Raw genomic sequence first — 23,858 nt, forward strand, 5'->3', positions numbered from 1 at the left:
CAAGCTGCATTTCCACGCTGATTATAAGGGCACCAGCATCCTTTGGAACACTGTAAATTATCAACAGTTAGCCGGGCGGCGGCGGCGGCGGCGGCGGCGGAGGCGGAGGCGGAGGCGGAGGCGGAGGCGGAGGCGGAGGCGGAGGCGGAGGCGGAGGCGGCGCACGCCTTTAATCCCAGCACTTGGGAGGCAGAGCCAGGCGGATCTCTGTGAGTTTGAGGCCCACCTGGGCTACAGAGTGAGTTCTAGAAAAGGCACTAAGCTACACAGAGAAACCCTGTCTCAAAAAACAAAAACAAAAAACAACAACAACAACAACAACAAAAAATTATCAACAGTTTGACCTACCAAACATAATTCATAATTAGTTTCAGGTAACAGTGGAAGCGGAGTCTGTTGGTCCTTCCTTTGAATCTGTAGCCCTTTATTCCTGGACCCTGTTACAGTTTCATGCTTAGCACATGGCTTCTCAGAATTAAAGACTAAATGTCAGTCTTGCTTGGAGCGAGGCATGATCATGTGGCTAAGTTCTAGTAAGTAGAGAATAAATGTAGGCATGGACATGCCTTTTTTTCCTCCTCCATTTTGTTGCCTTGAACAAAGGGATGAAGAGGTAGGTGATAGCTAAATGTGGAGCAGTCAGCATAGACCGCAAAGTGCCATCTCAGTTGGTGAGGATGGCAGGACTACAGGGAGAAGAAGCCAGAGGCCCCCTGCTAATCACAGAGCTATTTAGATTGAGTGCCACCTGTCATGCACAGATTATCTCCTTACAACCTACTTCAGAGGGAAATAAAGTGCTACTTTGTGTAATGTTGTGAACAAGGGACTCCACATGTTCACTTTGCATAAAATCTTGAAATTTATGTACCCATTCATGACTGAAGATAAATTTTAGGCAAGGGTTGAATTATTTTCTCCATTAAGATTTTCTGCACCAATTGGGAAGTCTTTGACAATTCTAGGAGACCTCATAACTGAAAATGTTACCTCTCTCAGCTACAAATAGTGGACATTGCTTCTGCATTTACATTGGAAAGGATTGGGAGTACAATCCTCCTGTCTCGAGGTTCAGGGGAGCTACCAGAATCCAGATGCAATGGACACCACTCAGAATGAGGTGTGAACATGGCAGATCAATCAGCATGGCAATTTCTCAGAAAATTGGGAATCAGTCTACCTCAAGACCCAATGATACCATTCTTGGGCATATACCCAAGGGATGATCAATCATACCACAAGGACACTTGCTCAACTATGTTCATAGCAGCATTATTTGTAATAGCCAGAACCTGGAAACAACCTAGATGTCCCTCAATGGAAGAATGGATAAAGATAATGTGGAACATATATACACAATGGAGTACTACTCAGCAGTAAAAAACAATGACATCATGAAATTTGCAGGCAAATGGATAGAACTAGAAAATATCATCCTGAGTGAGGTAACCCAGACCCAGAAAGACAAACATGAGCCTTCATCCAGTGACTGATGGAAGCAAATGAAGCGATCCATGACCAAGCACCAGGCTGAGCTCTGGGAGTCCAGTGGAGGAGAAGGAAGATGGATTATATGAGCAAGGGGTGGGGGGATCAAGATCATGATGAAGAAATCTACAGAGACAACTGAACCATGCTCAGAGGAACTCACGAACATTACACCAACAGCTGTTGAGTCTGCATGGGACCAGACTAGACCCCCTGCATATGGGAGACAGTTGTATAGCTAGGTTTGTTTGAGAGGCCCCTGACAATATGATCAGGATCTATCCCTGGTGCATGAGCTGGCTATCTGGATCCCTTTGCCTATGTTGGGACACCGTGCTCACCCTTGATGAAGGGGGGGATATAGTGGGTAGCCAATTCAGCTTTGATCTGGAAGTTCCAACCCCAATTGAGGCTTTGGTAACTGTCACGCCTACAAGGCGGGGCTGAGAGAGGACCCTGAAGACCCGAGATGTGCCAGCTCTCTTGGTTCCTGGACCCTGTACATTGGAGGTAGACGGAGCAGAGTTCTCCTGAGAAAACTGCCGGACTGTGCTACACCTTTCCCAGACCCTGCAACCTATCCCTTCACATGTGTAAGTTACCCCACAAAATAAACCTCCCTTTTAACTACGTGGAGTGGCCTTAATAATTTCACCAATAGGGGGAGGGCCTTGGTCCTGCTTCAGCTGAATGTACCAGGCTTTGCTGTCCCCCCCATTGGAGGACTTGCCCTTTTGGAGGAGGGAATGAGGTGTGTATGGTGGGGGTGGATGGGAGAAGTGGGGGGAGGGAGGATCTCTGGTTGGTATGCAAAATGATAATTTTTTTTTTAAATAATCAAAAAAGGGCAAGTGTCAAGGAGATGTGCTGCTATAGTAGCACCAGGGAGTGGCACTGGCTCATCAGCCCCCCGCAGGGAAGGCAAGGAGGTGGTTGAGCAGGATAGAGAGCTCAGAGGTGTCGGAAATTTCCAGAAGCAGCTCCCAGTTTAGTCACATAGCTTTTGTGTCATCATCAGGCTACAAACCACCAAAATCCTCATGGGATGCTCTGCTCTCAGGGCCAGTGAAATTCCCAGGAGATGGCTCCCTTGCGGATTTAGGAGGTCTAGGTAGAGGATGGCAATATTAAAGATAAAAATTCTCTTAATTGCTCACACTTGGCTATAAGCAGATAAAAAAGCCATCGTCAATCAAAAGATCTGAGTCAGAAATAATAAAACCTGCTTCCCAGGCAGGTTGTTCGAGTGATGTTACAAGGTATTGATTACATGAGATGATAATGCAATTCACACACAACAGGCTTCCCTTATGTGCAATTTTAATTTATTAAATTATTAAATATGAGGAATACTTATTTTCTACATAAATACTTCAATTTCAGCTTTACTTTAAAATGCTAATTTTTTTTTTTTTCTCCCTTGAGACAGAGATTCTCTGTGTGGCTCTGGCTGTCCTGGAATTCACTATGTAGGGCAGGCTGGCCTCAAACTCAAAGATCCACCTACCTCTACCTCCTGAGTGCCGGGATCAAAGGTGTGCACCACCAATGCCCTGCAAACTTGCTGATTGTTAACATAAGTAATTTGGATATGACTTTATACTTCAGTTTCAAGGTGAAGTTGAATTTCTCTAAATTTTACTGATAACTCCTTAAAAGTTCTAGAGGGCTAGAACTGTGACTCAGTAGTAAAAAGCTTCTTCCAGGCCCTAGTTTGCTCCCTGGCACTACCCATACAAACAAACAAATGAACAAACAAACACTTTACTGGCCATAGTGACATGTATCTATATGCTTGTAATCTTAGCACTCATGATGTAGAGGTGGGGGGATTAGGAGTTCAAGGACAGCCTGAGCTACATGACCCTATCTCAAATAAACAAACGTTTAAAATGCTAGATATGTTGTTAAAAATGCTAGATATGTTGTTAAAAGACAGAAAAAATGAGCTAAGAGTTTAGATTTCTTTGTACATGAGGCAGGTGTACATACGAGTATGCATGTGTATGTGCAACTTTGCTCACACAGGTGCATTTGGAAGCCAGGGGCTGGTGTTCAGAGGTCTTTCTGTCCATTTTCCATCTTTTTTTTTTTTTTAAGATTCATTTATTTATGTATAGTGTTTCGTCTGCATGTATGCCTACATGCCAGAAGAGGGCGCCCGATCTCATTACAGATGGCTGTGAGCCACCATGTGGTTGCTGGGAATTGAACTCAGGACCTCTGCAAGAACAGCCTGTGCTCTTAACCTCTGAGCCATCTCTCCAGCCCCCTCCATCCTATTTTTTTTTTTTTTTTGAGAAAGGGGTTCCCACTGAACCTGAAGCTAGCTGTTCTGGGGCTGGGCTTCAGCTTCCTGTCCTTCAGCACTGACCTGAGATACAGTATAACCATTTATAGATCTCACCATTTATGATCTCATCAGTTAATTTTTTGTGATAGGAGCCATTAAAATATACTTATTTATCCCTAGTACAATGTAATCTAACTTATTTATCCCCAGTATGATGTAATCTAACCACAGCATTTACGTTGATCACTAGATCCCTAGACTTGTTTTCCTTCATATCTGATTGTTTTTGTGTTTTGATTACCTAGTTCTTTCGCCCCTCCAATCCCCAGACAATGGGAACCTGTTTCCCCTCTCTATTTCTTGTGTTTTTTTCTCCATCTCTTCTGTCTCTTTGACCACTCCCTTCTATTTAAGGATCTACACGTGGGTGATGTTGTACAGCAGACTTTCTCAGTAGTTTTAGACATTTCCTCTGTGAGGTTCATTATAGTTAGCAGAAGTCCCCCAGGTTCACCTATGCAGTGTTAAGTGGCAGGGTCTCTTTAGAATAATATTGCATTCTAGGAATTATTCTAATTTTACATCTGTTGCTGTGACAAAATACTAAGCATCTTAGAGGACAAAGGGTTCATTTTAGTTTACAATTCTAGGTTACCATCCCATGATAGCAGGGAAGCCAGGGTGACAAAATTCAAAACAGCTGGTCCCATCTCATCCATATTTGGGAACAGAGAGAAGTGAATGCCTGCATGCTCACTCGAATGCTTTTTGCTTATTTGTGTTCAACTTGATTTCTCTTCACGCTTACACAGCTCAGGACCTAGGGAACAGTGTCATACCTACTGGGCTCGGCCTTTTTATATCAATTAATTTAAGACAATTCCCCACAGAAATGCCTGTAGGCCAAGTCTGTGGGTTCTCCCTTTTCCCCACAGTCTGTTGGCCACCCAGCTACAAGGACAAAAGGTGGTAGTGGTGGGCAGAGGTGGTGGGCAGGCCTTGGCTGGCTGTATGACAGAAATAACCTTCCAGGAGTCAGCTTCAGTGAGACAGCTCAACTTTATTCCAGAGTGAGGGCATCTATAGGAAGGGACAGCAGCTGGGACATCACCTAATAGGTGCTCATAGTATGCTTTATTTGCATGTGGCAGCATGGACCCACAGATGGACGCACAATACCTAATTATCATATGCACAGCAGAGGGAGAGCATTTGCAGAGAACTGTGTCAAAGGTCACACTTAAGTCGACATACAAGCTCAGGAACAGCTTCCAAGTAAGATCAGGCAGAGAGGAGGAAGCCCTTGCTTGGGAAGGGAGTCTTCCATAGACTTCCACCAATCTCAGTGTAGACAGTCCCTCATGAGATTGTCTTCTCAGGTGATTCTAGGTTGTTTCAAGTTGATGTATTACAGAGTGGACTGCAACATGTATATATATGTCTTGATAATTTTTTTTTAACTGATGAACAACTGTGGCTTCCATATCCTGGCTATTGAGACTAGATGAACATGGAGTGCAGAAATATTTATGAGGTGGTGATGTCATCTCCATTGTTGAATCTGAATCTACTTTTCATTTCTTTAGAAGTCTCTATACTGTTTTCCAGAGTGACTATGGCAGCCTACCTTCCCATCAATCACACAGAAGGAGCAATGTTTATTATCTGTTGTCCTTTGATAATAGCCTTCTTAAGGAGTATGGAGTAGCATTCACAGTGGTTTGATGTGTATTTCCCCATTACCAGCAGTATTGAGTACCTTTCATACACCCATGACCACTTGTGTGTCTTCATTTGAGAAACATCTCTCCTAGATCTTTTGCCCATTTTTCACTTTATTTGTTTACATTGCTGAGTTGTAAGGACTTTTTATAATCTTAGACATTAACTATTAGATATTAATAATTATATATTAACTACATATCAGAAATATGTTTTTAGAATATTTTTTCAGTCCATAGGAAACCCACTTTGAATTCATTTTTGTGTATAGTAATCTAGTATATCCCTATATTGCTTTAATATAAAAAATTAGCCAGATATACATTATTATATAAGCATAGGCTAATTGTTGTTCTATAAGCATGGAATAATTTGATACACTTCTGTAAGGCGCTCTCATTATTTAGCATACTATTATAGTTCTAGGAGCAGGGGTACAACCTCTCAATATCGTATTAAATAACCACATGATTCCACAGCATGGGAACATTCCAGTTAATTTAACTAGTCTTTTATTGTTGTTTGTTTGGTTTTTGAGACAGGGTCTCTTTACATAGCCCTAGCTGTCTTGGAACTCCTAATGTAGACCAGGCTGGCCTTGAACTCATACAGATCAATCTGCCTCTGCTTCCTGAGCACTGAGATTAAAGCACACCCTCCCCGTCCTTAATCAATCTTTCCTTAATAGGTTTTATTTATGTATTTCCATAGACAGACAACACTTTAATGAACACCTGTGATGGCCAGTCTTCGTCATCAACCTGATTGGATTTAGAATTACCTGGGAGACACATCTCCAAGTATTTCCATGAGGCTGTTTCCAGAGAGGTTTGGCACAGGAGAGAAGGCCCACCCTAAATGTGTCAGGCATCATCTTATAGGCTAGAGGCCTGGAATGAATGAAGGGAAAAAGAGAGAAAGCCAGAGCAGCACTGCCTTTATGTCTCTTCCCTTCCTGAGTGGACACAGCATCACCAGTCACCTCCTGTCCCCAAGCCCTGTGCCTTTTCTGCCACGATGAACTTTACTACTTCAACTGCGAACCCAAACCTTTCTTCTGGAAGTTGCTTTTTGTCACATATGTGCTCTCCATGATGAGGAAAGTAACCAAGACATCACTCTTGGGGTAGTCTTCCTACTTCAGTAACTACAATTTTAATTTTATGCAGTTTAATTTTATGGACTAAATTTTCAGAAGTAGAAATTGTTAAGAGGATGCATGTATTTTTAATTTAGTGGATTTGTCAGATTAATTTCCAAATAGTTGCAGTAATTCTCATGTCCACCATTAGGGCAAATTGATACAGCCTACTGTCTCACCCATTCCCCACTCTCCAACCTATCTCCTGAACTTGACACTTGTTGGGTAGACACCAGTCAAGCTATTGTCATTGTAATAGCTTCGGCCCAGACCACCTGAACTGGACTTGCTGTATCTGTCTGGAACAGCAGGCTTCTCTCTTTGGGTGACTCTTGCTCTGTGACTGGCTTTTATGGGGTTTGTTTCACTGGCGTTCCTTTCAGAAGCTACCTGTGTCTGTGGTACGTTTGTGCCTCATGGATTCCCCCCAGTCCATTCTTGGTCTTTGGGCTTTGCTTATTGTCTCATAGGGTGAATTTTAAACGTTTGCTTCATCAAACGTTTCTTTGTTTGCCTTGGCTTTTCGAGTTTCCTGTCTTGCTTGAAAAGCTTCCCCAGCACACACACACACACACACACACACACACACACACACACACACACACACACACATCACTGATACAAATGCCAGAGGCATTTTCCAGGAACATAGCATTTTCTCAGGTTTCTTTTTCACCTGCCATCCATTTTCCCTTCTGCCTTCATCTCCTCTTCTGGTTCTGTGGATCGAATCCAGGGTTTTAGTGCTGTTACTCAGTTATACCCCCATTTCCTATTGCTATACTTTTATCATTGTGAATGTAGCTATCACAATGCTCTTTTTATATAAGGAAAGCTGTCTTCTTGTTCCTGTCTTTGATAGTCAGTTGTAGTGGTACATACCTTTAATCCCAGCACTTGGGAGGCAGAAGCAGGTGGATCTCTGAGTTCAAGGCCAGCCTGGTTTATATAGTGAGTTTCTGGACAGCCAGAGCTACATAGTGAGGCCATATTCCGCCCCACCCCTCCAAAATGTTCTACGACAGCATTGACCTACAACCCATTTGCCAACAGCCTCTCTTATCTGACCATTTTTCTTAGAGATTCTTTGACATTTATTCTTTATAGGAAACATATCTCTCAAGACAGGGGCGACTACTTACTTGATCTGGCATTTTCTTTAATTACTGCTGTGCCATCTTTAACATGACTTTTAATTTTTAACAGGGTTGGAAAGTAGACACCCAGAGCACTGCTGAAGATAGGTAGGTTGTTCTAGTGGTTGCCGCAAGTGTCAGGCCAAGGGAGCTGCTAGGCAGCAGAGAATCCATTTGTCAAGAAACTACAAGGTGTGACATGCCCAGCCCCAATCCTTTCATCTCTCGGCAACCCTGTGCTTAGATGCCAGAGCTGCTTGCAGACTCTCCCTTCTGGGAGTAAATCCCACATCCATCCTCAGCAATGATTGTGGTGCTGCCCTTCATAGACCTCACTTTGGAAACATGTGGCCACTGTTCCTCCCTGCTGCTGACCCTAGCCTGAGAAAGCATCACCTGTTAGTTTATTCAAGGTGGCCTAAGTGACTTCTCTTCACTGTCATCTCGGAAAAGCTGATGTCTGATTGTGTCTGCATCTCTCCAGGAGTCTCTCACCCTACTCAAATCAAGTTCAGAGTCTTCACAGTGTCTGCCAAACTCCATGTGATCTGGTTCATGTCACCTCTCTGATCTTTTACTCTCCTACCCACTGTTCCATCATTCATTCAATAAACATTTATAGAGTGCCTACTGTGTGCCAAGGCCCCATTAAGACACTTGGACTACTTTGGTAGATAAAAGCATCAATCTGTAGCAGGAATCTTAAAGGTTCTTATTAATAAAATCAAACCTGAGGCGAGTTATTGGGGTCCATGCTGGTAGATCAGAGAGACAGAACAAGCCACAGCTATCTCACCTCGCCGGATCCTCAGCTGGTCTTGTCTCCTCAGACTGGAGGCCTCTGAGTCCTCATCCGGAATGGGTCTCAGCTCAATTACTGCTCAAAAGCCTGAATTCTTAACCAGCCAAAATCATCTAGTTTCTGGTCCTCACGCCTTATATATCTTTCTGTTTTCTACCACCACTCCCTGGGATTAAAGGCTGGCTTTCTGGGATTAAAGGCGTGTGTCACCATGCTTGGCAATTTCCAATGTGGCCTTGAACTCACAGAGATCCAGAGGGATTTCTATCTCTGGAATGCTAGGATTAAAGGTGTGAGTGCCACCATTTTCTAGCCTTTGTATTTAGTGGCTGTCTGTTCTCTGACCCCAGATAAATTTATTAGAGTACACAATATTTTGGGGAACACAATACCACAACATCAATCATCATTATTTTCCTCAAACTTGTGTTCTGCACAGGAAAGCCAGGGAATATATACAGTAGTTAATAGTGTTGGAAGTTGGGGACCACTGCCCCTTGCTGCCTGGAATTCAGAGACTTCTCATATACTAGACTTTCAGTGCTGAAACTGGGAACATCTTAGGCAAGCAGGGATAAGTCAGTCATCCTAAAAAATTCGTATGTGTCACTGAGAAAGAAAAAGGAGAGAAAAGAAAGGGGCTGTGCAAACTCTATGCAAATGTGTGCATAAGTGCATGTGCAAGACAGAAAAACCTAGAGATGCAGACAGAGCGTTTTAGACTGTCGAGAGGAGGCTCTTGTCCTGTTCTTGAGGTTGGTGTGTAAGCTTGTTTAGTGTGTATCTGCCTTAGGTTATTACAACCTTCACTTTATCTGTTGTCTCTGACTGAACTGCTCTTGCTCTTAGAATCCATATGTCTGATATCTGCTCTATCTTCAGGTCTCTAGAAATGTCCCTGCTTTAACTGGGTGTGGCTCGAGTATGATTTGCAGTGGCTGTGCATTGGAATTTAATTGAACACTTGTGAGGTGTTAAGTCATTGGACACTTTCGTGTGTTGTTTAACAGTGGCAGTCTGGGAGGTGATTAGAATCAGATGAGGTCATCAGTTAGGGTGTCGTGATGGCTGTTCTTTACTTGTCGACTTGACGACATCTGGAATTGACTAAAAAACATGTGGCTGGATACGCCTGTGGGGGAGTTTTTTCCTAAAATAAATCACTTGTGGTGGGAAAAGCCACTTTTAATCTGGATCTTTTGGGGTAGGAAGATCCACCTTTAACCTGGGCCACACCTTCTGCTGCCATCCTTTGTAAAGAACGTGGAAGGAGGAAGTTTGCTTTCTTTTCCTGCTTACTCTCACTCTTGCTAGCAAGTCCATTCCTTCACTAGCATTACAGCATATTTTTCCAGGATTCTGGTGTGTACTCAAGACCAGCTGAGACATCCAGCCTGAAAAAACTAGAGTTTCTCTTCGTAGATAGCCACTGTTGCACTAGCTGGACCACAGCTTATAAGCTATTATAATAAATCTCCTTTCTATCTATATGTGGATTCACTTTATCAGTTCTGTTCCTCTATGGCAGTGGTTGTCAACCTATGTGTTGTAACTTTTAGGGTGTCAAATGACCCTTTCACCGGAGTCTCATAGCAGATATCCTGCATATCAGATATTTACACTATGGTTCATAACAGTAGCAAAATTGAAGTTATGGAGGAATAACGAAATAATTTTATGGTTGGGGGTCACCACATTATGAGGAACTGTATTAAAGGATTGAAGCATTAGAAAGGTTGAGAACCATTGCTCTGGAAAACCCTAAATAATACAAGTGTGCCACCATGACTGCATCCTGGTGGCTTCATAAGAGGGAAAGAAATCAAAAGGTGAGCCCTCTCAAGATGTCTGATTCTGTCACATCACTTGTCATTTACTCTACTTTTCTGCTTTGAGTTCAGAGCTCTCCCACTGTCTTTATTTATGTAGCTAAAAATTCATCAATTTGTTAAGAGAAACAACTGTTGGTTTTATTGATTCTTCTGTTGTTTTCCTTGTTTCTATTTCTGATTGAGTCTTCTGATGTCTTTGGTTTAGTTTGTCCTCTTCCTAGGTCCTTGAGTTGTTCAGTTGTTGATTTTTTTTTTTAATGCTGGCATTTCTCCTTATATATTTCCCTCTTAATAATTACTACTTTTGGCACAGCCTATAATTTGAGTGCTTGCATCTTTGTTCTCAGCTGCTTTCAGATTAGTTTTCCAGTTCTCTTATGACTCATTTGTTCTTTGTCTCATAGCTAAGCCATTAGGCCCACCTAGGTGTCTAGTAGAGGAAGGGGTCAGGAAAATATGCTGTATGCACACAGGGAGATTCTTTTCAGTCACAAGGAAAATGAACTCTTGTCATTTACAGGAAGATGGATGCGACTGGGGATGATCATATTAAGCAAATTAAGCCAGTCTCAGAGAGACAAAAGCCATTAAGTTCCATCTCATTTATGGATCCTAGATCTTAAATGGTAACATAAAATCACGTATTTGTACATTAATGAAAGTGGAAAAGAAAGTGTCTAGGACAAGAGTGCTAACTGGAGGCAGGAGACTGGGAAAGGGAGGGTGGAGGAACACGGTTGGAGTGGGATGTGCTCATTACACAATACCTTTAAGAAAATACAAATAAATAAATTGAAAATGATGTAAACTTACCTTAAAAAGCAAGTTGCTTAATTGTCACACATCTGTAGATTCCCTTGTTTTTCTTTTGTGTTAATTTCTAGACTTGTTCCATTGCTGTCAGAGAGGAAATTCCATGTGATTTTAACCTTAAATTTGTTCGAACTTGTTTTGTGGACGCATGTGTGACCTAACCTAGAGGACACTTCACATGTGCTTGGGTGGAGGGCGCATGCTTTGCAGCTGTTTGATGGCATGTTCCTATGTGCCTGGTGGACGTGCTTAGGTTTGGTGTTCAAGGGGGACATGGAGGCAGCTTGTCCTTTGGGGTGAGAGATTATTAGAAGAGTTATTAATTCAGTAGACAGATGGTAGCATACCGGCTCTGAGTAGAGGTCAGGCTCGTGAGGCAGTGGGGGCTTCCTTCTTAGAGGTCTCTGGGGGAAGGTTTTATGCCAGGTGGTTGATGAATAGTTCAGGCGGTCCCTGACTCCTGGAGACAATGGAGATGGCAGAGCTCTGGTTTATTTATTTGTTCATCTAGTTATGATGTCTCTTTTACTAGTCTCATAAAAAGAGTGCTGACCTGTTTCCCTTTTCTTTTAGGTATTGTTATTAAAAAAATTGATAGAGTCTATCTTGGTTCAGACTTACAGCTTTTGTGGACGAAGCTTCTATTTTTTCTTTCCACTTTAAATGTCTACATTTCTTCTTCTGTTTGTTCTGTCTATGAAATTACAGTTTTCCACTTCATTAGTTTAACTGTGTTTGGGATGCTCCTGTCCTGTGTCATCTGAGTCTATGGAATCGGTTGTATTGTTTCTTCTTTTGTTCCGTTAGCAGTCTCTGTGTTTGGTTGCTCATTTATTTTGAAAGGATCACCAGCATTTAGGGTAATAAAACTCTATTGGCCTCATTATTTTTAAATTTATTTAATTCTGCTCCTCATAATTTCTTTCCTTTGAGCTTAATTTATGCTTTCTTTATAGCTTGTGGTAGAAAGTGTGATGCTTAATGGTAGGGTGCTCTTTGCTAATGTGAGCAGTTAAAGCTATAAATCTTTTCTTTTCTTTCTTTTTTTTTAAAGTATGGGATGCTTCACAAATTTGCATATCATCCTTGTGTAGGGGATATTCTCACTTCATTCCACTTCTGGCCTCTGTGCTCCCAAAGTGAACACAGCTACTAATTGTTATATTATATCTTTAAGTAAAAGGTTGTCACATTCCTTAAATTTTGAAGCGTACCATTTGCTGTTACAGCGACATATTTTTAAGATTCTTTTTTTGTGTTTGTTTATTTTCCTTTGCCTATAAGTAATATAGAAATGTATTGCTTTAATAACAAACAGTTGAAGAATTGTCTAGATACATTGTTATTGGCTTCTAATTTAAGGTTTTTTGATCCCTTGAGAAAATAATTTGTGCTTTTTGAAAGATTTTAAAATGTCCTGAGATTGTTTTAGGTCTCAGGAGATGATCTTTCTTGGGGACTGGTCTGTGTGGAAAGGGAAAATATATGTACTCTGTGTCTGTTTTATGAATGAGTTGGTAGATGGTAATTAGACCTCACTGGTTGATCGAGATGGTAACAATTTCTATGTCCTTATTCATTTTCATTTTTTCACCTTATTATCTTATGTGTTAAGATTTCCAATGGTCGTTATGATCCTGTCTGTCTTTTCCTTTCAATGTTGTCAATTGCTCATTTGCAGCTCACTTTAGCAGCATTCTGACTTTCTGTGGAATGTCTTCCCTCTGGGAATATTCAGTTTAGTGTTCTGTGTCTTCCCCACCTTGCATCTATCTCTTATGCTCTCTAATTTTTTTTTTTCTGGTTTGCAGTTTTTCTTTCCTAGTGGAAGCTTTCCCCCAAGTGTGTGGCCCTGCATAAAGAAAAGGCAGTAGCAATAGTGGTGAAGGTGCCTGAGCTGGCCTACCCTGGTAATCAGATTGGTGACTACCCTAACTGTCATCATAGAGCTTCATCTAGTAACTGATGGAAACAGATGCAGAGATCCACAGCCAAGCACCAGGCTGAGATCCAGGAGTCCAGTCAAAGAGAGGGAAGAGAGATTCTATGAACAAGGTGCATCAAGATCATGATGGGAAATCTACAGAGACTTGCCAAGCCAAACTAGTGGGAACTCATGAACTTTAGACCAACAGCTATGGAGCCTGCATGGGGCTGGGCTAGGCCCTCTGCATAAGCAAGATAGTGTATCCTTGGTCTGTTTAAGGGACCCCTGGCGGTGGGATCAGGATCCATCCCTGGAGAACGAGCTGGTTTTTTTGGAGCCCATTACCTATGGTGGGATACCTTGCACAGCCTTGATGCAGGGGGAGGGGCTTGGTCCTCCCTCAACTGAATGTACCAGGCTCTGCTGACTCCCCAGGGTGGAGAAGAAGAGATGGGGGTGGGTTGGGGGGAGGGGAAGGCTGGGGTGAGTGGGAGGAGCGATGAGAGGGGGAATCTGTGGTTGATATGTAAAATTAATAAAAAGTTTCTTAAGCAAAAAAAAAAAAAAAAAAAAAGAAAAGAAAAGAAAAGAAAAGAAAAGAAAAGGCACGGGAGGATGGACTGATGGGTGAGCTTTTCCTCTAGCCCCTGCGAGGCTCCCGCTGAGCAGCTGTGTCAGCACTCAGAGCAGAAGTCTGTTCTCTTGGTTCATGGTTGAAATTCTGCTCCTCTTCGCGAGGAGAGCCTGGTGTATACTAAGGGTTAGGGCCCCTTAGGCAGGGAGAACTTTCCCCAAGCCTTGTTGTCCAGCACAGCACTCACCCCATAGCTGCCATTGAACCTTACAGGCCTAATTTCAATCGTTCCCTGGATCTGTTTTCTATCAATGGCCACCACAGCTAGGCTGGTTTAGTTAACCCCTGATTCTGGTCAAGGAAGTATTGGTTAGAATGGGTTCTTACAATTGTAGATCAAATCTTTTTACCCTTACCCTTTTACCTGCATTTAATGCCGAGTCACTATATCAAACTCCCCAGTCCTCCCAGAGTATTATCTTGGAAGTCAGCTTGTATTTTTCTTGCATTAACTGCTTTTAGGCATGTGTTTCTCAACATGTGGATCATGACCTCTTTGGGATCGATGACTCTTTTACAGGGGTTACCCAAGACTATCGAAAACAGATATTTACATTCTGATTCATAACAGTAGAAAATTACAGTTATGAAGTAAGCACAAAAATAATTTAAACAGTTTAGTATCACTCCAACATGAGGACTTGTATTAAAGGGTCGCAGCATTAAGAAAGTTGAGAACCACTGTTCCAGGCTAACACTGATAACTCCAGCTGCCCAGTTCAGGTAACTCCATACTCAGCAAGGCTATATGTCTTACCTCTCAGGCCTGGAGTGTTTTCTCTGAGTTGTTTGTGCCCTTCGTATGCATGTGTCATGTTGTTTAATTGCCTCTTGGCTCTGCCTGACTTTTGCAAACATTTGCAGTTTGGATGTAATGAATCTATCAGTCTTTCCCTTTCTGATTTATGTTTTCATCTTGCTTAAGAGCACCTTCTCTATCCCAAAGTCATAAAAATTATTAGATGAGAGTACAGGACTCAATTCTGACTTTGCTTGCAGCTATTTGATTTATACAGAACATACTTTGTTATGACTTGAAGGAGAGAAATAATTACAGGTTTTTTTCTTTTTCTATCCAGAGAGCCAGTTTCCTTAGAAATATTTAAGGAATCACCTGTCCCTTCCCTGAGGATGCTGCCTCTATTGTTTTCATCTAACTCTTCAGCATGTGGTCACTCTTTGACTCCCCACAGCTCAGGATAGTGCTTGTAGGACACAAGATCCCCACATGGACTAGGCAGTTCCCAACGCTGTCTTCGCTGTCTTCTAGGGGCACTCTTCAAGTCCCTAACCATCTCTGCAAAGTCTTCCCTGGCTACACCTCCCCATGAATATGCTCCCTCCAACCTGTGTAGTGACAGACAAGGAAGGAACTTGTAAGTCTATTATTGTGTCTTGCATGAATTTGTTAACTTGTATACTTCTTTTTAAAAGATAGCATTGTAGAAGTATAGCTGATATGGGAGGGAGAGGGGACACAAACATAGGAATATTTAATGTGTACATCTGGATATACTTGAAGTTGTGCATACATTTCTGAAACCATGACCACAATACAGGTAATAATCATATCAATGCCTCCCAAACTTCCCTACCCCCTCCTTTTGTGGTAAGAATATTAACATGAGACCCATACTTCATCCGATTTTAGGTGTGTAATACATGACTGTTGACCAGAGGCATGGTGTTGTAACGCACATCTTTATAGTTATTCAACTAGTACAACCAAAGCTTGGTGCACATTAATGTGGATATTGCCCATCCATTTCATGCCATGTTTTCACCTATGGCCACATTTCTTTATCATGGCTGTAGAGTACTTTCTTGTGAAGATTGATGACCTTTCCTTGTGACGTGTGTTTTTTTAACCAGTGATGAATGTTTAGGCTGATCTTATTTTTCAAATTTTGGCTGTTGTGAAAAATTCTACAACAAACATAGAAATGCTGACAGCTCTTCAAGATTCGTCCGCAGTATTTCTGGATAGGCACACAGGAGTTGGCCCGCTGACTCTAACGGTATTTCTTCTTTCATTTTTGAAGAGACTCTACTGTCTTCTAAGTGATTGTACCATTTGATGCTCCTCTCAGCAGGCCACGTTCCAAGCTGACCCTCCTCCCTTGCTAATTCTTGTGCTTTTATTTTTTCCCTTTTTGGGTAATTTGACAACAGTTGGCCTGCTCTGAGCTGTGAGTCACATGGCTTGTGTCCCCTTCCTCTTTATCCCTAGAACCTAGCATAGTACTCATATGCCAATAATTGTTCTAGAAATGCTTCTTCACTTTGCCCTAAGTGTGATTCCAAAGTGCTTTAGGGGCAATAGCACATGAAGCAAAGAAATTAAACTATGCTTTGAATTCTAATCTTTGCCACTCAGTTATAGAGAATGTCACAACATCGAGTTACACATTTGCTTTCATTTAACAATCTGTAAACTTCAAATATTAAAAGGCAGACGTGCTTAGCTGGAACACATATTACCAAGGCTAAAACAATAGGTGTACAAGCATAATGTGAATCATATATAGTATTGGCTATCTTTAAAACTTATTTATGTTCACACACATGATAATAACTATATCTAATAATGTGTTACGTTTGACTTTTTTATATTAATTAGAATGGATTAACCTGCTTACAGATATAATTTAGTTAATCAGTCTCTCCGCTCTCCCTGCCCCCAAGCTTTCTCTCTAGGAAGAAAAGTCTTCTCTCAACTAAGTTAGTGAAATATTTTCTGGTTTCAGGAAATCTTTCAAGTTGCCTTAAAGAAATTTCTTAAAACATTTAACATTTTACTCACCCCAAAGCTCTCAGTGGTATACTAAAATGGAGATACAAAGGAGTAATGGGAACCTAACCTGGATTACCTGTTTATTTGTACACTTCCGTGTCTGTCTCTCTCACTCACTCCAATGTTTCCAACAACTACAACAGCACCTAGCAACAAGAATATACAGCATGCACAAGGACTCTGACAATGCTGCATGATAACTGGAGGAGACACAGATTCAGACTCTGTGTGGATATGTGTTCCAAGAGAAATCTCGGGAATTCACAGATGCTATAATCAGATGAAGCTGAAATTCCATTGTCCTACTGAGGCTAGGTATCAAGTGACATTTTTAAAATGGAAAATGAGATAATAGTTGGAAAGCTCAAAACACTTTAGCATGTTACTCATCACTGAATTATCAGCTAGGCATCCAATAAAACCAACATGCAGAGAAGAGAAGAACTGTACTTTCCAGTCTCTGCTTTAGTCACAAATATGCCATCATAAGATCTAGCCAAGGTGTTAGAAGTATCTATTATAAGAATTAAATAATTCATTTTTTTCATATGCTATTCCTTAGTCATCGATTGCAAGAAAATACCCTTATTATAACAGACACTGGAAATAGTGAACACAGGGATGTTGACCAGCAATTCAGTGGATGAATCCCTGGCAGGTGCTTTCTGTGTCTGTTACAGAACTCAAAGCTCACATCTCCAGCCAATGAATTGGCATGAAGAGGCATCAGAACCTGGCCCTTTCTGCTCAGCATTATGCTCTAGAATATGGTCAAACTCTGGTCTGGATCTTATTACAGATAGCACCTTGCCTGCTGCCATTTTACAAAAGAGATAATACTAGAAATTGCTTGTTCCCTTTTCATTTGATTTTCTTGCCCTTTCACTTTCTTTCTTTCTTTTTGAGGCATGGTCTTATGTAATCCAGGCTGTCCTTGAACTTGCTCTACAGTCAAGGATGACCTTGAGATTCTGCTCCTCCTGTGTCTACCTCCCATGTGCTGAGATTATAAGTGTGTACCACCACACTTGGTTTTATACAGTGCTGGGGATTTAACCCAGGGCTAGGTATGCTTTCTGTCAACTACATCTCCTGTCCTCTGGTTGGTTTTATTTCTCCATGAAAACATAAATTACATAAATGCTTCATGAATTTTACATGTGGATTTGGTAATAATTGATGTCCTGGCATATGTTATACCTATTTATTCAATTGCACTTTATTTTGGTGAAGTTACTGTACTACAAGGGTAAACGTGGATAAATATGTATTTTTAAAGTGTAGCTTTAATTATAAAAGTTTATAGCTCAATTATAAAAGTCCATAGATTAGAGAGTATATCTGAGTTGATGCAGTGTCATGGAACAGGAAAGTTGGGTTATAGTCCAGGCTCACGTCTTATACTAAATGAGACCTTTGAATGACCCTGCCTCATCTGCGTTATGAAGTAGGAGAACATGCAAATCTTTTTTTGCCTGAGAAGAGACAATATCATGATGTGCTATGCTGTTATAAGCATCAGTACTCTTTTGAGGACAGTTCTTCTCTTCCTGTGAATGGAAATGCCATCATTAAACTATTCAAAACATTTTCACTGTCACTCAAATGAATGCTTGCTTTATGGCTCGGATGAGCTCTGTGTTCCTTGCTATGGATCTGCTAGTTCCATTGAAGTCACTGTTTACAGAGTAGGCTGAAGTCTGAGTCTGTGGCCATTTCACATCACAGTCCACATATTTCTTCTCTGTCTTCAAGCTGGTATTCACCAGGGCTTTTTTCCTCATGCCACATCTCTTCCTTGTATTTTGAACATCTAGGATTACAGATAAATAGAGCTAACTAACATTCACTGTCATGTTTAGCATATAGGACCATCCAAAAATTAGCATCCTAGGGCAAGAGGTTTTGAAAGAAGGTCAGCCTGATAACCTGTACTGAGTAGCAGTTTGGAGACCTCACACTTGGTGCAAACATTGAAGCTATCAGATCTTGTATTAGCTACTCATCGCTAATGTATGATAGCCAAGTCTGTAGTTTTCTGTTTAGAAAATTATTTTCAAAACCTACATTTGCTATTTTCATGTTGCAAAAATTTCTTCTATGACTCAAGCTTTTAAGGCATAATTGAGCTCTCAAGTTCCATTACAGAATATTTTTCTTTTGTACAGAGTCAAAAAAGTCATCCCTTGAAGACACAGACAATATAAATTTGAGATAAATGCAGATGGTAGAAGCACTGACTCCATTGAGCTAAGGATGAGCTAAGGTCCAGGATGCCAATGTGGAAATAACTGGCTGGGCTGCTTACTCATGAAGTGCCTGGCTAGAGTACCGAGTCAGAAAGCGCCTGCTGAAGGGCAGTGGCTGGGTGAGGTAGCATTGTTCCCTGTGCACACCAGCCTTGTCTTTCCCATCTATTAGTATAATGGGAAAATATTTGTAGTGTTCGATGATGTCTTCCACAGAATCAAACATCTGAAATACAGAAAGCAAAGTGAACACTTTTGAGCACATCTGGTGACTGGAGTGCAGGTCAGCTATTGTATGTTGTTACTCAGGGAAGATGAACTATTTCATATTTTGACATTGTAGAGAGACATGTTAGAAAGTGATATTGGTGGTGGTGTTTTGGAATAGGTTCTTACCCTCTAGTTCAGCCTGACCTGGAGCTCACTCTGTAGTCCAGATAGGCCTTGAACTTTCAGTGATCATCTTACCTCCGAGGCTAGCATTACAGATGTCAGCCACAATGTCTGGCTCGCTCCTTCCTTCCTTCCTTCCTTCCTTCCTTCCTTCCTTCCTTCCTTCCTTCCTTCCTTCCTTCCTGTCTTTTTTTTGAGGATGTAGCAAACAAGCAATTGAAGGATGAGTGAGAAGCACAAGGACATGACAATGGGGAATCAAAGTGCTTGTGGACCACAAGTGAGCCTAGTGGTAGCTCTTAAGTTTCCTGTCCTTAGCATTTGCCCAATCAGACCACCCACCTCAAGGTCCATCCTTCTCCATCACAGCCTTCTCACCCCCATGACTTGGATGGATTATTTATGAGGTCACCAAAAATGAAGGCCATGACTTCAATACCTGGGTGTCCTGCCATCAACTAGCTGTGTGACCTGAGGCCAACTTCTTACACTCAGTTTCTCTGTCTACAAAGAGTGGTGGTGACATTAGTTAGGACTTGCTTCTGGGGTTCTTTGTGAGCATTAATAGAGCTTATGCATGGACAACATTTGGAAGAAAGCCTTCCCTATGTTTCAGCACACAGTGAGGGTCAGTAAACGAGAGACCATGGGATGCATCCTAGACTATCTTCATAAGCCTCAGGAAGAAAGAGAGTTTTTGAATTTCACTTTCAATTTCAAACCAAGGATGGGATTGTCTTCCTTTTTCTTTACATTCAACAAAGTGGCCAATGTGGAGAACCTTTTTGTGCAGAGTTTGTCCAGTGAACAGGCTCACAGACAGCTAAGGGCAAATAATCCGATACCAATAGCTTCACTAGTCTACTCCATGGGGAGTTTCTATGAGACCACACTATTAGGAAGCAAGGCAGGTGCCACAAACCACAATCTTATCCCTTAGTAGTGGCTCCCGTGCTGTACCCACAGCTGCAATGCTGCCTGAAAAGGCTGGGAGAAAAGACTGTAATTAAGCTCCTATTTTTATCTTAGATTCCCCCCACCCAGGACCACAGCGAATGTCAAATGTCCTAATATTACATACTATAGTCTGTTTAAATCTTTTGTGTCTGTCCTATATACAAGCTGTTCCCTTTTTTTTCCTTATCAAAAAAGCAAAGAGAGAGAGAGAGAAAGAGAGAGAGAGAATCCGAGACAGAGAGACACACAGAGACAGAGAGAGGTAAGCGAAGAGCTACAGGGGAGGATAAGGAAGAAGGCAGGGGAGGTGAGGGAGAAACATACGGGTTACTGTTAACCTGTCTTTTAGTCTTAAAAACTTAAGTTGTCAGGTAAACATCTACCTTCATTTTCAGAAACTCACTGCTGCCCAGGTACCTGCATAGAGAAGCATGGATGAGTCTTGTAACCTGGGTAGCCATGACGTGGTTGTTGGTCTAGTCAGTGAATAACCAGGCATCTTGAGCTAAATATTGCACCTTCAGTACATCCATGTTTGTGACCTGGAATCTATGCTCATTACCCTATGTGTTGAAAGTGCTAATAGCATTTTGTTTTGTAAAATATACTCTTGAGTGGAAGAGCTCGCCCTAGGTTATCATGTTGTCTATTCAGAGAGAAGTAGGTGTTTCCCACGAGGCAGATACTTGGCCAAGGATGCCAAGGGTGACTGAAGTGTTTCCATTGGGGCGCCTGGATTTCAGACTTTTTTTCTCCAGAATTAAGAGAAGATGAATTTCTCTTGCTCTTAGTCTTTCAGTTTGTAGAAACTTGTGGTAGTACATTTGGAAACTAATGCAATGAGTACTCCTAAATCTGAAACCAAATAGGGATTTCTGTCTTCCTGACCAATTGAATGACCTCCCAGTTTTTTTTTGTTTGTTTGTTTTGGGGACACATGGCTTTGCTTGCTCTTTGTGCTGGTGAGGAGGGCAGACAGGTAGAGCCTTCCCTGGGTCTGGCCCAGGTGCTTCTTGTAGCCCTTGTGATATGGTGTTTGCCTTTGCCCGAGGTACACAGCCTCAAAGAAAGGGCTTTCAGGTGTCAGTCCAGATGAGACTGGATACTTCACAAGCACCTGCCTCTGTGTACCTGCCATGGTATTTATATCATGCCATCTCACACTCAGCTCCTGTGAGTTAGGAGCTACTGTCTTCCTGTGCCATTACACAGCCCACAAGATAGATGAAGTGAGTATTGTCCCCAGAAGCCCTCTTTCTCATCATGTGTTTCCTGCTGAAGTGGCCGATGATGCTCTTTGTCTGAGCACAGATGGAAGAGCTGGGATGTCATGCATTTTAGCAGAGCTTTCTGAATCTGATTCTTCCAATTCTCTTAATGATGAGACATTCCTCAGTAAGGCAAAGGGGCCAGGCTGCGGAAGGCACATGGGACCATCTCACTCTGACTATGGGGCTCAGCACTTTCCAACAGCAGCGGGAAGAATCTCTGTAGGTTGCGGTTTCTCTTAAGATGCTTGGCACACAGTAAGCTCCACAGAGGTGTTGCCCACTCTCCACCTGCAGTGCTTGGGGGCTGTTGTCAGGCAGTGGAGAAGGATGAAAAACCAAGACGTTTTCTAAGGAGAGTAAATCCCAGGACTGCTGTTTACTTACTGTCTCTGTGCTTCACTGTCACCATCTAGAAATGAGAGCAGCACTTGCCTCACAGGGTGGCTCTGAGTACTCCATGTCTCCATAGCACCTGTGTGTAAGTGCATGTATGTAAATGTTCGACAGATACCTGAAAAGGAAACTCACGTCCGGAGGGTGCCAAGAAGAGAGACTTATGGACTAACACAGGCACCAGGATCCAGTAATTGGAACAGTTTGTTAGGTGCTTATGGTGGGGTCTACAGGTGGCCTCCGTTGACAGCTCCTTACTTCCAAGACAGCCAGTGGATGGCTTGTGATCTGATTAAGATGCTGTTGGGATGTCATTATAACGTCATGCTACATCCCCTCTTTCATTAGCAGGCCAAACTGTGACATGTTGCAAACAAAGCAGAGACCTGAGTACAGGCTCTGTTTCTCCGAAGTAAATGGGACTCAACAATGTATCCTTCCTAGAGATGTTTCAAGGACCAAGTGAGAGAGCAAATTACAAATCTCCAGGTGGAGGGAAGGCCCTGGAGTATCCCTTTCCTAGTTCTACAAGGGAAGAAACCATGAAGGCCAAGCCTTTAAAAAAATCATACAATGTTTGTTGTTGTTGTTTTAAGATGAAAAATTCTGAGCTGGAAGAAGATGTTGAAGGAACAGAGCTGACACAGGCTGGGACAGATTCTGCCATAATTATTAGTTATGATTTTCTTGTGGTTATTAGTGAGTCCTTTCATTAACTAGGTGACAGCCCCATGCAGACAGAAAACTATGGTGCATAGACCAAACTGGCTCAAATTCACTGCATCCTTCAACATCTTCTGTGTGTTAGCTTTTCTTTTCTGTTTCTTAAAATCATACTAGGATTTACTTTGAAATATAGTTCATGACCACATTATTTATAACATATGTACATTGATATTCTAGCCCAAGGACAAACTTATAAAACAAACAGAAGATATAAAAGGAGATATAAAATGAGGCTACAGTGTAGAAAACAGTCCATGTTCTTACATTCAGCAAACTTATATTAAAATAGTTTCTTTTATTTTCCAGGGTAAAGTCCATATGCTTCAAGAATTAAATGCATTAATATGGCTCCTTCTTCTGTAGGTACTTGCAGTGTTCTCAACACTCAACTGTCTACTCTAAGCAGACTTTTCCACAATGACCTGGAGCCAGATCACTATCAGAATAGATGATGGGTGCTACATCTCAAAAAGCATTTTCTGAAAGCTATTGAATGATCTTCAAAGCTATTTCAATTGAAAAAAAAGGGGGGGGAGTGGACAGGGGCTGGAGAGATGATCAGTGGCTAGGAGAACTCACTGACTTTGCAGAGGACCCAAGTTCTGTTCCCAACACTCGCTTGGTGGCTCACAAACACCTATACTCCAGATCCTGGGTATCTGATGCCCCCCTCTGGCCCTCTTGAGCACCTGCATTTATGTGCACATACATACAGATACCCATACACACATATAAGTAAAAATAAAATGAATATTATAAAAGATTAGTTTAGCTTTGGTAGATGCCTAGTCACTGCATATAAGAAATAAGGCCACTGGGACTCCTATTGAACCTCATTCTTATAAGCCCATATGCCCTTCCCATATTCTCTACTGTGTGACTTGGGAAGATGCAGCTATCAATTAAGAACAAGCTGCATGTCCTTTTGGTATACATTATGGTGTTGGCTTGGATGTTCTTAAACATTTTTAACTTTCAAATGTCCACCTTATTTTTGGACCTGGCATATTTGAGATGGATGCTTATAAGCTGATTTCCCCTCCAGGGAAATCTATGGAGTCAAAACTCTTATTTTCCCTCAACAGCATTAGAAAAAGTTGATTCCTTTACCATTCCCCAAATCCAACTTAAACGGGATCATTTAAGGATACTAAGGGGCTTGGGAGTTGGCTCAGTGGGTAAGTGCAATTGCTACTTTTGCAGAGGCCCTGGCTTCTGTTCCCAGCACCCACATCTGATAGCTCACATCTCCATTTCCAAGTGATCCAGTGCCCTCTTCTGGTCTCT

The 23,858-nt window shown here is 41.8% G+C and overlaps 1 protein-coding gene across 6 annotated transcripts in view; it reads right to left on the reverse strand.

Moving 5' to 3' along the window:
• Window positions 1-15,470: 15,470 nt before the first annotated feature.
• The window catches only part of Clnk (cytokine dependent hematopoietic cell linker), a 241,106-nt gene continuing 232,718 nt past the window's right edge, over window positions 15,471-23,858 (reverse strand). For all 6 annotated transcript variants that reach the window (XM_076546189.1, XM_076546190.1, XM_076546192.1 and 3 more), the window contains one exon: window positions 15,471-19,057. In XM_076546189.1, coding sequence (XP_076402304.1) covers window positions 18,887-19,057 — 171 coding nt within the window. In that variant the 3' untranslated portion in view covers window positions 15,471-18,886. The remainder of the gene's footprint in view (window positions 19,058-23,858) is intronic.

This window comes from Peromyscus maniculatus, chromosome 10 (genome assembly GCF_049852395.1).
Source record: "Peromyscus maniculatus bairdii isolate BWxNUB_F1_BW_parent chromosome 10, HU_Pman_BW_mat_3.1, whole genome shotgun sequence".
Classification (NCBI taxonomy): Eukaryota; Metazoa; Chordata; class Mammalia; order Rodentia; family Cricetidae; genus Peromyscus; species Peromyscus maniculatus.